At 37.0% G+C, this 14,386-nt stretch overlaps 1 protein-coding gene and 1 pseudogene across 1 annotated transcript in view; one reads left to right on the top strand and one right to left on the bottom strand.

The window, feature by feature from the left end:
- Positions 1–13,813, bottom strand: part of Adam32 (ADAM metallopeptidase domain 32) — a 98,736-nt gene extending 84,923 nt beyond the window's left edge. The window contains exons 1-5 of the mRNA XM_042679454.1: positions 13,756–13,813; positions 8,504–8,574; positions 3,789–3,800; positions 3,322–3,383; positions 2,859–2,934 (exon numbers count right to left, since the gene is read on the bottom strand). Coding sequence (XP_042535388.1) covers positions 2,859–2,934; positions 3,322–3,383; positions 3,789–3,800; positions 8,504–8,574; positions 13,756–13,813 — 279 coding nt within the window. The remainder of the gene's footprint in view (positions 1–2,858; positions 2,935–3,321; positions 3,384–3,788; positions 3,801–8,503; positions 8,575–13,755) is intronic.
- On the top strand, positions 8,679–8,778 carry LOC122107707 (annotated as a pseudogene).
- Positions 13,814–14,386: the final 573 nt, after the last annotated feature.

The raw sequence follows: 14,386 nt of genomic DNA, 5'->3' as shown, positions 1-14,386 counted from the left end.
AGTCACAGCGCCATTTCCAGTACTTTGGTTGTTAATTGGAGATAATAGTCCTACAGACTTTCCTGCTTGGGCTGGCTTCAAACTGAGATCCTCAGCCTCTTGAGTAGCAAGGATTACAACAGTGCCCAGCTCAACACATTTTTATTATATGCTGGCTTTGTACCAAGTACTTTTCTATGCAGTGAATAAAATAGATCAAAGAAACCTACTCTGATGAAGACTACATTAAAGTTGAGAAAGAGAAATACAATCAATGGTTTAAACACATGACATTATCATATGGATAAAGCCAAAGCAGGTAAAGGAAATATAAAGTACCAAGGATAAGGGTGGAATTTAAAATGTGGGTTAGCCAACTGTGTAATTGGATAATTCTGAGCAAAGACCTGAGAGAAATGAGGAAAAAAGGTATACATACATATATATATATATATATATATATATATACACATATATATATATACACACACACACACACACACACACACACACACACACACATATATATACACATATATATGTATATATTTTTTTTTTGGTCAGTCATGGGGCCTGAACTCTGGGCCTGGGCGCTGTCCCTCAGCTCTTCAGCTCAAAGCTAGCACTCTACCACTTGAATCACAGCTTTTTTCTGCTTATATGGTGCTGAGGAATCAAACCCAGGGCCTCATGCATGCATGTGAGGCAAGCACTCTACCACTGAGCCAGCTTCCCAGCCCCGATGTGTATTTTTTTGTTAAGTAAACATGTTCATCCCAAAAGGATTGTCTTTAAAGCTTTTATGTTTGTAGAACGAGACCACTATGGTACTGGAAAAAAGTTTTAAAGGTAGAGGATTAGAGGAAACAAGACCTGGGGGATAAGAGAACTGGACCGTGTGAAGCATGTTCAACATCGAAATGACTAGAGCATTGCTTTGTGAACAAGGAGAGAACCACCTCATGGAGAGTTCTGAGCAGACAGTGACAGAATCAATCCGGATGCCATGAGCAGACAGCCATGGCATGGAAGCAAGGAGACTGTTCAGGAAGACTATGGCAACAATCCAAACTAAAGATGATGTTGGGTCCTCTCTGGATGGAGGAAAATGGAAGAAAGTAAAATCTAGGTATGGAGTGATCGAGCCAGTAGAACTTATTGTTTAATGGCAATGAAAAAGAGTTGTGCATCTGTGACTTGGGTTCAATGATGTTTGTGCCTATGTATCTTTATATTACTTACTCAAAAATATACATGAATAAATATGTAAATTCAGGAAATTGCAAGATGGCACAGTACAAGGTTTCTCTGCCAGCATGAGAATGGTCTGGATAACACAGGACAGACTACATTCTGAAGGACAGCGGGGAGTCCCAGGACAAGAGAAAATTGGGAAATGGTTTGTAGCTTCATCCCTGGCTCTCCTGGGCAAAAGAAGAAGCTCAAGTCTCCACCAGAAGGTGGGCTAGGCAGCTTCTTTGACAGACTGCCTGACCTAGCTGTGGGACAAGTCACATCTACCATGGGCCTTGCATCCCAATGTGAGAATTTGGCAGGACAGTGACCTTCCTAGAAACAAAGAAGGAAACCTTTCAATCCCCATATCTCAAAGAGCCAATGGGAGGCACTAATTTGAGAATAGGCCTCCTGTTTTGAGGTACTGGGGAATCCTGAAAATAAGGAGAGATCACAGTGGAGTGTGTCTTCAGCTAGCGACACAGGAGCTGGGAGGGAGATGGTGAGGTCCTGTGGAAAGGCAGGACTGACTTCAGTGATGCAGGCAGTTTTGGGGACATGGCAAGAGGCCTCCCCACCCTACCCTACATGGTGAGAGGTGTTTGACTTGCCTGAGGATCCATTCAGCAACAAAACAGCCCTTGGATCACCTGGGCTTCAGAAGATGCCACGCTGGCAATGGGAGCCAGCAGCCCGCCCATCACCAAGAAAACAAACAAACAGTAAATGCTGGCAAGGATGTGGGGGAAGACAGTGTTGTGGGGAATATACATTTGTTCAGCCACTATGGAAATCAGAAGGGAGTTTCTTCAAGAAACCAAAAATAAAAATATGATCCTGATATACCACACTTGGGCTTATATCTAAAAGAATGCCAATCAACATACAAGCGGGAAATCTGCATGGTCATGCAACAACACTATTCTCAATAACCAAGAAACAAGCCTGGGTACCTAACAATCAATAATGGACTAAAGAAAATGTGATACACACATCATTCAGCCCTAAAGAAAAGATAAAATTTATGTTGTTTGCATGAAGTGGATAGAACTGAAGATCATCATATTAAGTGAAATAAATCAAGTTTAGAAAAACATTGTCACGTGCTCTCACTTGTATGTGGACCTAAAAATAATATGCATGATCGGACATGATTGTAAAGATGAGACTAGTTGGGAGTAGGGAGAGAAAAGAGAGGGGTGAAAGTATTGTAAAAGCATATTGTGGGGTGTGTGTGTGTGTGTGTGTGTGTGCGTGTGGGGGTTGGGGGGGAGAAACAGAGAGAAAGATCCACCAAAAACTGTTAAAGAGGCATGGAGAAAAGGTAATGGAAAGAATAATATAAATAAGATGAATTGTATCCAGTACATTATATACGTATTGTAAATATTGCAAGAAGCTCTTTTGTGCAATTAGTTTATGCTAACGAAGAATAAATAATGTTCTTGTCCTAGGCAGTGTGAGAGGTTCTTCATCAATCTAGTCAACCAAAACTTCAGAAAAGCCTAAAAATTAATCAGTAAGTGCCTTAAATATCTTCCCTGTAGATTCTGAGAGCATTATGTGTTAGGAAAGCACTTATTTGATGTGGGGGGAGAAAGTTTTCTAAAAATTAAACAAAAGAATGAGACTTTAAAGCTTACCGGAATATCTGAAGAATGAGCAGTCACAGAGCCTTGTTTATACAAATAAACCACAAAATGATCGGCTAAGAAATATCTGAGTACGAGAGATAATCAAAAGGTTATTCTTTTTGAAACCTGCAAACTGTCACCCTCTAGCAAATCTGATTCACTATCTGCTTTTATAAATTGTTTTTCTAAATATGACCACATTCATTCATGCACACATTTGCCTGCTGGTTCTACCACCTTCACGCTGAATAGCTCAATCTTCAGGAAGTCTCTATTTTTTAAGTTACTAACCCCCACATTCATGAAAACTACTTGAGGGCTTAGGACCAAAAACATAATTTATAAAAGAATATCTCTTCATCTAAGACAATTAAAATAATTTCATAACTATATTATCTTCATATTCCATCTTTATTATAAGTAAACCATTTCTAAAATTATATTAAATCCCAAACCAAGAATAAAAACTTACTTTTGCTTCAGGTGTACCGTATGTGGTTTCTGATTTATTGGAATAATATAGGATACCTCCTCCTAGAGAGTCCAGGACAACAGAAAGTGAAGATGAGATTAATACAAGAAGTGAAGCAGCAACTCTACATCAAAGCAAGAAAACAAGGCTTGCAATGTCTTCATAAAAATAGCACAAACTACATATGATTTACAATCTGCAATAAGATATTTGTATTTTTAACATTTATGTGTTATGTAAATACATCCTTCCTATATACACAAAATCAGCCAATCTGAGAACTTACACTGAATGAGGAGTCTATATACAACTAATTTCTAACCTCTTCTGAAAACAAACTGTATGCTCTGCTGTAATCTCTAGTTAGGTGGCATCATTAGAATAATAAGATAAAATGTACCAGTGAAGCTTACTCCACCTAGCACAAAAATTATTTAACCATTTTCTTTAAATTCATGCTAAATGACATTTTCTACTTCCTATATTTTTAATATTTTTATTGTTATTAGAAATGTGATATGCAGCGGAGTTACAGTTGCATAAGTCAGGTATAGGGCACATTTTGGGGACAATGTCACCCTTCCCTCACTCTCTCCCAGTTTTTCCTTCCCATCCTAACCCACAGGTGGTACAGTTCATTTTCAACATAATGTCCAGTGAGTACCAATGCTACATTTGTTCACCATTTATCCCTCCATTTCTATGCTTCCCCTTACTACTTTCTATATTTTTAAACGAACAGTTCTCCATCAAAATGCTCTATTTTCAAATTATAACACTGATCTCAAGAGGTTGGAATATCTACAAATCAGAACACCAGAGTAACAATATTTTTATCTGGAAAAAAAAGACATTGTAAAACCAAAAGTTAGACTTTCTGAGCAAAGAAAAAATAAAGCATATAAAAATGAAAAGGAGACAAAAAGAGCAGCACCCCCAGAATCTGTGAAGAGAAGCAACCATGACACTGTACAGACCAGAGGACGGAGCAGGAGACTCCAGGTCTGCACAGGGTCAAAATGAGACCAGAAGCTCAGTGGAGATAAGCTGATACTGCATACCTAAATGTAATGTGGGAAGAGCAGCACTTCACCTCTATGGTAATATTCCTAACACTCTTTACCTCAGTCTAACATAAGAAAACCTCAAAGACGAGTTCAGTGGCATTCTACAAATTACCTGTCCAAAAATACTCTTCAAAACTGTTGAAGTTATGAAAAACAAGGAAAGACTGAGATGTAGAACAAAGGAGGCCAAAAAGATATGGGATGTACTACTCTGAAACATCAATGAGAAAAGGGTGGAATCCAAATAAAGCAGTTCAAATAATTGCGATATGCTCATGTTACTTTCTTAGTTCAATGCAGCATCATAATTACATACATCTTACCATGAGGGAGAAGTAGTGAGCTGCATATGGGAATATACTGTAGTATCTTTGAAATCTTCTGTAAATCTGAATTTATTCCAAAATTTTTGATTATTTTTAAAAGCAAAAAACAAATTAAGGAAAAGGGTAAAACAAGTGTATGGCAGATATATGGCAGAATTACCCAAAAGAACTTTCTGTGAATTTAGATTCAAAATGATAAGAAAATGCTTTCCGCGAGAGGTCAATCTAAATGTGATAAGTGAGCAAAGATGCTGATGCATCTTTATCTTGTTCAAAAGGAGACTTGATGTGCAAATGGTTATACTAACTAGTTCTTAAGGTCAATGTGTTTTGAGATAAGTGAGATAAGTCTAGCTCAAAGCCAAGCAAATATGTTTTTACTCAGATGTGGAAGGTGGGCCTAAAAGACATTTATATTTGTGCTTAAATGCATGCATACATATAACTACATACATATAGAACATAACTCTAACTATTAGGACTAGGTAAGAGGAAAGGGAAAAGGGAAGAGGGGGGAAAAGATGGAAACGGATAACCTCAAAATACAAGGCAGGAATTGTGAGTAAAGCCAACTTTTCTATCAGAGTAGGTTGCCTCCTTTCTGTCAATGAAAGCTGTTGATCAATAGGTGATTGAGAAAGCAAGTGAAGAGAAAGCAATAGCGTTATTCTAAGCAAAACACTACATATCAGAAATATCATAGTGAAACCCCTGGGTGCAATGAGTACATGCTGGTGGAAAAAATGATAGGAAAGTTAAAAACGGTCTCTGATAGGGTACAGATATCCCATAACCCTTGGGATACAGCCAAAGAAGTACAAGGAAAGAATTTTATAACAATCAGTATCTACCTTGGAAAAACAAAAGACCTCATAAAAAGTATCCACCATTGTACCTCAAAGAACTAGAAGATTTTTACAAAATCCAAACTGATACAAAAAGAAATTATAACAGAGTAGAAATGAAATAAACCCTCAAAAGCAATATAAAATGTCAGTTAAATGAGTTTAGACTTTTGAGAAGTTGCATTAACAGGAAGAGTAGACCTAAGTAAATAAAAATAGAGATATAAAGGAGACATTGCCACTAACACCACAGAAATGTAAAGAATCATTACAGACTATATCTGTATGCCAGTATACTGGAAAACTTAAGCTAGATGGACAAATGCCAGGTTATGTACAAAGACTGACTTATTAAGAAATATAAAACTTGAATAAAACAATTATGATTAATGAGATCAAATCAGTAGTAAAAAGCCTCACATCAATGAAAAGCCAAGGGCCAGATGGGAAAACTAAAAATTCATTTGGAGGCAAAAAATACTCCAAATAGAAAAAACAATCCTGAGTAAACAGCAATGCTGGAGCTATCACAGTGCCTATTTCAAATTATACTACAAAGCTATGGAAACAAAAATAATGGTCCTGGCTCAGGACATGTAACCCAAGAGAACAGTGTAAGTTACCAGTGGGTGAACTGCATATGCACAGCTAGATGATGCTCAATAAAGTGCCAAAACACGGGTTGGAGAAAAGACACCACCTGTTATAGGGAAAACTGGGTATCTATATGCTAAAAACTGAAACTATCTCTCCTTCTGTACAAAGCTCAGTTTAGAATAGTTTCAAATCTCAGAACCTGGAAAAGCTGTTGCTGCTATTGATACATAACATACTGCTATTATTGGTCTTTTTATATAAATATAAATATATATATATATATACATATATATAATTTGAATTTTTGGAAACTTTAGCTGTGCTGTCAACTTTGGAAAAAGTATCCCAGTTTACCGTGTTGAGTTGGCATTATACAGAAATTAATAGCCATATTGGTCTAGAAATGTTAAACTTATTTTTTTCCCATTTGTACAGGGGTAAACGCACTGTATTAAATATGTAAGGTCTTATCTACGTGGGTTTGATTACAGAAACTAATAAAATATTCTCTAAATAATGAAAAAAAAGAATAGTTTCAAATCTATGTAAGACCTCAAACTACTTCAGGAAAATGCTCTAATTTACAGGTATCAGCACTGAGCTACTGAGTAGGACTCTAGCTGCTCAGGAGAAAACAGCAAAAACTGATCAATGTGATTAAAAAAGCTTCTGTACAGTCTTTAGGAGGGAAAGGAGGACACAGAACTCCAAGGAAAAAGAGTGAAAAAGAGCAGCAGTAGAATTCACTGGACACTGATGAAAGTGAACTGCACAAAGCATGGGTGAAGATGGGAGGGAGGGACTGGGAGAGATTGAGGGAACAGAAGACACAGTACATCCAAGGAAAAAGAGTGAAAAAGAGCAGCAGTAGAATTCACTGGACACTGATGAAAGTGAACTGCACAAAGCATGGGTGAAGATGGGAGGGAGGGACTGGGAGAGATTGAGGGAACAGAAGACACAGTACAAAAGGAAATGTACTCATTACCTGACTCAAATAACTGTAATCCCTGTGTAAATTACCTCTATAGTAAATAAAAAAGTAAATTAATAATAAAGAGAGTTAATAGAACTTGAGCACTTATCACAGAAAAAAAGCTTCTGTGCAGCAAAAGAAACAATTACCTACAGAATAGGAGAAAAATAGTTGCCTTTACAAGGTTAATATCCACAAGATCGAAAGCATTAAAATTAAAAAAACAAACACCAAAAGAACTAGTAGTCTGAACTTTACCTGGTCAAATGAACGGAATAGACATTTTTTTTTTTCAGAATAGACATTTTAGCCATCGAGAAAATGCAAATAACTTTTTAAGAAAGAAAGAAAATGCAAATTCAAAATACAGAGATCCCATCTGACCCCAATCAGAGTAGTTATCATATCATCAAGAAAACAGGGAAACAAATATGGCCCCTTGCTGACACTACCTTCCCCATGTCTCCAGGACCCAGAAACAAAATCTCACATACACTGGCTATAATGGGAGATGAGCAAATTAGTAAGCTAACAAATTAGTAAGCTAGCAAGAAGAAAGTAGCTAGAAAAAAAAAAAAGAACATTCTAAATCTCAAAAGTAACAAAGCAAAAACCCTTACTCTGAGAGAGCCAGGACAATTTCAGAGGTCTTCTCCATCTCAACACCATCCGGCCTAGAACCTAATCTCTTTTTTATTCATTTCTACCCTGCTTTATTGTTTCTGGAAACACCTATCAAATTAAAAACTCTACACATGAAATAAAAAATACAATTCAAACACACTGGAAAGTAGAGCAAATAGAAGACAAACGATCACCACTCAAAGACCAGAGAGTCTCAATAAGACTTTCAACATCTTTAGCCATCAAGGAAATGAAAGTTAAAACTATACTGAGATTGCATCCCACCCCAGTCAGAATAACTATCAGCAAGAAAAACAGATATTTCTGTTTCCAAAAAAATAGAGCAACGAAAGGTTTTCTTGTCTAAGAGTTGGTAGGTGCAAGAAGGAGCAATAAAAAAGGATGTTTGGGTTAAAGAATATTCTTAGTCATTTCGGTAAACACTATTCCTTACATCTGAATGTCCTATATAGCCCCTTGATAGGACTGAGATAAGAAACTTAAGTCTTCACCAGTTTTTTTGTATTTGAACTTCTAAAAATAATTTATTATGAAAAAATTGACAAAGGATAAAGCAGATCATTCTAATTAAGACATTTGCTTTTACCAACAAAATCTCAAATTCCCTATCAACAGCAATATTACATATTTATATTTATACTATAATGGGGTCAATATATTTTACAGCTGGGTAATAAAAATAAGAAAATTGCTATAATAATTTAAATTGTGAAAAATGTTTCTTACATTTCCTTCTTTTGATTGTGCACTTCCTTGGACTTTCTCTGGTAAGATGATTTCTATCGAATTTTGAGAACCTGAAGAAATTTAAATAAAAGTTGTTAACCCTGAATTTACTTTAAATAAATTCTATTCAGCTTCATTCATAAGGTTTACTCATGCAAGTACAAATGGCTCATTGTTAGAACTCTTCTTAAAACCTAACTAGAATCCATCAGAGAAGATTTGCATGGTCCCTGTGTAAAGATGACATGTAAATTCATCAGGTGTTCCCTATTCAAAAGAAAATAACAAAACATTCAATTTTGAAAACAGTCATAAAAGGCCAAAGATAGTGAGAGAAGAGGTATTCCACTTTCATTAACTTTTCTTTTCTTGAACAAAATAGAACAGAAAAAATTAATAAACAGATCAACAATATGCTCTAAGAAAACCTTTCTGAAGGGTGGTGGCGTAGTTTAAATGGTAGAACACCAGCTATGCAAGCACAAAGGCCCTAAATTCAGTCCTTATACCACAAGAAAAGAAAGAAAAAGAAAGAAAGGGAGAGAGAAATAGAGAGAGGGATGGAGGGAGGGAGGGAAGGAGAAAAGGAAGGGAAGGAAGGGAAGGAAAGAAACTTCCTGAAATAAAAGGTTTGAAACAATGAACTAGAAAGTACAGTGCATTTCAGGAATGACCTACAGTAATGAGTCAAAACCAAGACATATTATACTGAAATTATTAAATTGCTAAAAGATTCCTATAAAAACATGACAAAAAATAAAATCATTTTGAGCATAAAGGGATAAAAACAGTCTGCCTTGAATATTTAATGTTGCAATACTGAATAACAATTTCTAAAATCAAATATATATAATGTGTATATGCTTTTGTGTATATATGTGTATATAACTTTCCTTAAATATATATACATACACATATATATTTCCTTAAATACAAATATATTCAATATATAAATTTAATACATAATATATTCATATAAATTAATCTATAAATTAATATATATTATAAAGATCTTATATCTTAATATATATACACAAAAAGAAATTGAAGACCCTAGAAATTTATACCCTGCAAAACTATTGAATCAAAAGACAGATATTTTCAAGTAAATACTCGAAGAAAATGATTTATGTCTGTCTTCCACAAAAACAGAACAATTTCTCCCAATAAATATATTAATAAAATATGATAAAAGGCCTAGTAGTGAGCATTAAATGAATAATAAGAACAATAAATAAGACAAATAATAAGAATAAAAACTGCAGCAACTGTTGGAGTTGTAGTTATATCCTACACGCAAGCATTAAAAATCTGATACTGGAGATATGCAAGCAAATATACCAACATTGACAAATGTAGTTAGAGAGAGAAAAAAGCATAAGCATACCAATTTCCTTAAAGTTACTGTAAGCAATGGTCAAAATGTGAGCTAAGCTCAAAATAAGTAGTAATAGAATTGTTTCCTGGTATAAAGGTACAAAAAAATCATATTAAGTAAAGTAAGGCAGACCCAAATAAACATAGGTTCCATGGTTTCCCTCAATTGTAATAATTAGTATATGTCTAGGATAGTCCTAGCAGATGATGATAGCTCAATAGCTGTGTATATATGACCCACATAGAATGATGCTATTCAAAATGATCTCCAGGATATGGAAACAAGAGAGTTTTTTTGGTGGTTGTGTTTGTTTAGTGTACTGTTTGCAGTTATTTCTTTCATCTTTTGTTTTTTTCTCCTCTGGTTAACTCCCCATGGTCACTGTTTCTGATTTCAGTACCCTTTATCTTGTATATAAGTTTACCTGATTTGGGGAACAGAAGGGGAAGCACAGAAATGGCAGGATAAAGGGTGAACCAATGCAACAGTGATGCTCACAGGACACTATGTTGTAAAGTTGAACTTTACAACTTCAGGAGAGATGGGAGTGGGGGGGGGAAAGCAGTAGAAAATGAGGAAGGGGGTAACACTGTTCAAAAAGAAATATACTCATTGCCTTAATCATGTAACTGTAACCCCTTTATATATCATCTTTACAATACAGTAAAGTTAAAACCAACAATAAAAGAAAACCCAAAATTAAAACAATCATAATCATTCAGCAAAAATGGAGAGTAGGTTGACATTAGATTTTCCCATTACTCATTGTAATCACTAGGGACAACATACATAAAAGCTTGTATATATTATGTAAAATAGATGCTACATTTTCAAATTAAGAAAACAACATACCCAAGTCAACGGGATAACAAAACAAAGATTTATGGCCCATATTGGACCATGAATGCATAACATAAACGCATAACATAAACAGAAATGACTAAAATAGTGCAAATATCAGGTGTTCCCTATTCAAAAGAAAACAACAAAACATTTCATTTTGAAAACATATAGTCACAAAAAGCCAAAGGTAGTGATAGAAGAGGTATTCCACTTTCACTAAATTTTCTTTTTTACATACCAATGAAGACAGAAATTTAGACTGAATTTAGAAAATCAGAACCCAATTTACTCAGACCTTCTCTATGATATTCAGCACTAGCTTTAGCCTGATACTTGAGGACCTAAAATGCCACTGTGTTTTCATTTGACGAAGAATGAATGCTCACCAATAGTCAGTAGGACTTTACATTCAAATACATGAATGCACCCATGGATGTACAAACAGATTCTACACACAGGTGTAAAACAGATGAGTAAAAAAGTAGCTTGTGGGAGTCACACATGGTCTCCCTGGCTGTTATAACAGGGAAAGTCAAATGGGAGTCCCTGAGTATCATCTCTACCGTCTCCAAAACATTCAATTAAGCCACAGTCTTTCAGTATTCACACACGAGTCTCAGCATGGCCAAACTAAAATACACAAATGTGACGAGTCCATTATAAGCCCATTTGATTTGACCTGTAGAAATGGAAGACAAGTTATTGGGAATGACAAGGGATCTTCTTAAATGTATTCAAGTAATGACTGAAATAACAGACATTGTTCCAAATATAGTCTCTTTGCTGAAGGAATCAGTACTTGCTTTGGCACCTATAGGCTCCCAGTGATAGAAAAAGATAGTTTTTTTTTCTTTTCAAATAAGCCAAGAAACAGGTCTCCTTGGCGCAGGCCGAAATTTTCTTAATAGAGACCCAGAAACACAACAAATCAAAGAAAGCTTGGACAAATGGGATTGCATGAAATTGCAGAGCTTCTTCATGGCAAAGGACATAGCTAGCAAGATTAATAGAAAGCCCACGAATTGGGAGAAGATCTTCACTAGCCATACAACGGACAAGGGTTTCATATCTAAAATATACTTGGAACTCAAAAAATTAAATCCCCCAACAACAAATCCTCTAAGAAACAACTGCCCAATAAATAAGTGGGCTAAAGACTTAAAGAGAAATTTCTCTCAGGAGGAAAGAAGGATGGCCAATAGACACATGAAGAAATGCTCAACCTCCCTAGCCATAAAAGAAATGCAAATCAAAATAACATTGAGATCCCACCTCACCCCAGTTAGAATGGCTATAATCAAGAACTCTAATAGCAACAGATGCTGGAGGGGATGTGGACAGAAGGGAATCTTACTGCATTGTTGGTGGGAGTGTAAACTTGTTCAACCACTTTGGAAAACAGTATGGAGGTTCCTCCGAAGACTCCACATAAAGCTCCCCTGTGACCCAGCAATCCCACTTTTGGGCATTTACCCAAATGTTCACAAACAAGACCACACTAAATTTACCAGCACGACTATGTTTATTGCAGCCTTATTTACCATAGCTAAGATATAGAACCAACCCAGATGCCCCTCAGTAGATGAATGGATCAAGAAAATGTGATATATATATATATATATATATATATATATATATATATATATATATATATATATATACACACACACACACACACACAATGGAATTCTATGCCTCCATCAGAAAGAATGACATTGCCCCATTTGTTAGGCAATGGAAAGACTTGGAAAAAATTATATTAAGTGAAGTAAGCCAGGCCCAAAGAAACATAGGTCCCATGGTTTCCCTTATTTTCAATAACTAGTATATGTCTAAGTCAAGCAGAAAAGGTCAGATAAGTTGATGTTAGGGAAATGAACCCTAAGATATGTATGCAAATGTTTTTTTCTTTCATGCGATTGTTTCTAACTCATTTATAAGACTCTTTGTTGCTTTGTATGCCCCTCCCCCACAGTATAACCCCTGTTTTCACTGTATTTGATGTTGGTATAATTTGTGGAGGGGAAGGGAAAAAAGAAATTGTTTAAATAGGGATACAGGTGGACCCATTGCAACAATGAGACATACAAGTCGTTATGTCGAAAATGAACTTTACAACTTTGGGTTGGGGGATGGAGGGAGGATGGGATAGGAAGGGGAAACAAAGGAGGAGGCTACAATGCTTGATAAGAAATACACTCATTATCTTGCCCATGTAATTGTAACCCCTCTGTACAGTATTTTCACAATAAAAAAAATAAGCCAAGAATACCAGAAACAAGTTTGTAGTGTGCATGTGCACACATGCACCTGAACACTCTTCTTTTAGCTAAACCTACCATTCAAACCGTAACTCCACTTCTGGCTTTTTGCTGGTTAATTAGAGACAAAAGTCTCATTGTGTCTTTCCTGACTAGCTGGCTTTGAAGCATGAGCCTCAGATATCCATATCCTGGGTAGCTGTGATTACAGGTGTGACCCCTTAGCCTCTGGAAAGTTTATAGTTTTGATTGGCAGTGATGGCAGTATACCTTCTCCATCTTGCCCCAGTTGCTTATCAAATCTTTGGTTTTGTTTCTCCCTGGACCCCTGATGATCTCAACATTGCATGACCCCTAAGAGATATTCAAGTCCTAATCCCCCAGAAGCTAGCAACCCCAGTTGCTAATCAGCTGTCCTTAAAATAGCAATCTACTTTGGACTTCACTTAATCACAAGGTTTCTCATAGATAGAGGAAAGCAAATGAGGGATCCAAAGATAGAGCCAGGTTAAAAGGACTCAGCCCAATGTTCATGACTTGCATGTCAGGCCTACAAGAGAGCAAGATTTGCCCTTGAGTTTATTAAAACAATATTCTCCTTGATGAGTTGCTTCTCTCAGTGGCCCGTTTCCAGGGTAAGGGGGCAAGAGGGACTAAGGAGAGTGGGTCGCTGGGCTTTTGATGGAGTCGGGCCACAGACAGAGGACGTGGGTACAAGTAAAAGGCATCCTCCGCCCTCCACGGGAATGACAGCGCCCCCACTGCCTTACCGGGCCTTGATACTAGCACGCCACCCAGCCAGGCCAGCTGCAGCACCAGGAGGAGCATGGTGTGTGGCTCCTCCGCACCGAGCATGGCGCTAGTAGGGGTTATCGTTGAGCTGACCTGGTTGCTAGGGGCTGCCGTTGCCATAGGGATAATGTTGCGTGGGGATACGGCTGTGCGAGATGCGGTGGCACGGCCTGAGTTCGCGTTAGCCTTCAAGAGCGCCCTCTAGGGGCACGGAGGAGTCGGTGGTGTCTGCAACGAAGTGCTGGCAGCCTGCAGTGCTCTCCCTACCCCTAAACCTCTCCCAAATGATTGGCCTGCTGCCCCTCTGGAGCTGTCCCGAATCCCAGTCCCCATGGAGAGGCAGTCCTCTTTCGCCTCCTTTTGCTAACATGCTTATCCTGTGTTTTTCAGTATCAGACACTTTCTAGGTGCTTTTAAAGAGCAAGTGTGGTATCCTCAGCGGGCTGGGGGTGTGGCTCTTGAGAAAGCAGTGATGGTCTCTGGTGGCCAAAGGTCTTGGATTCTGTTCCCAGGATCACAAATAAAAAGAAAAATCTAACACATATTTCTTTTTGCTAAAGCCAAGCTTTGGTGGTGGTGATGGTGGTGGTGGTGATGATGATGATGATG

The sequence above is a fragment of the Dipodomys spectabilis genome, unplaced genomic scaffold (assembly GCF_019054845.1).
Source record: "Dipodomys spectabilis isolate Male_0828 unplaced genomic scaffold, ASM1905484v1 ptg000052l, whole genome shotgun sequence".
Lineage (NCBI taxonomy): Eukaryota > Metazoa > Chordata > Mammalia > Rodentia > Heteromyidae > Dipodomys > Dipodomys spectabilis.
This window is presented reverse-complemented; position numbering and strand designations above follow the sequence as displayed.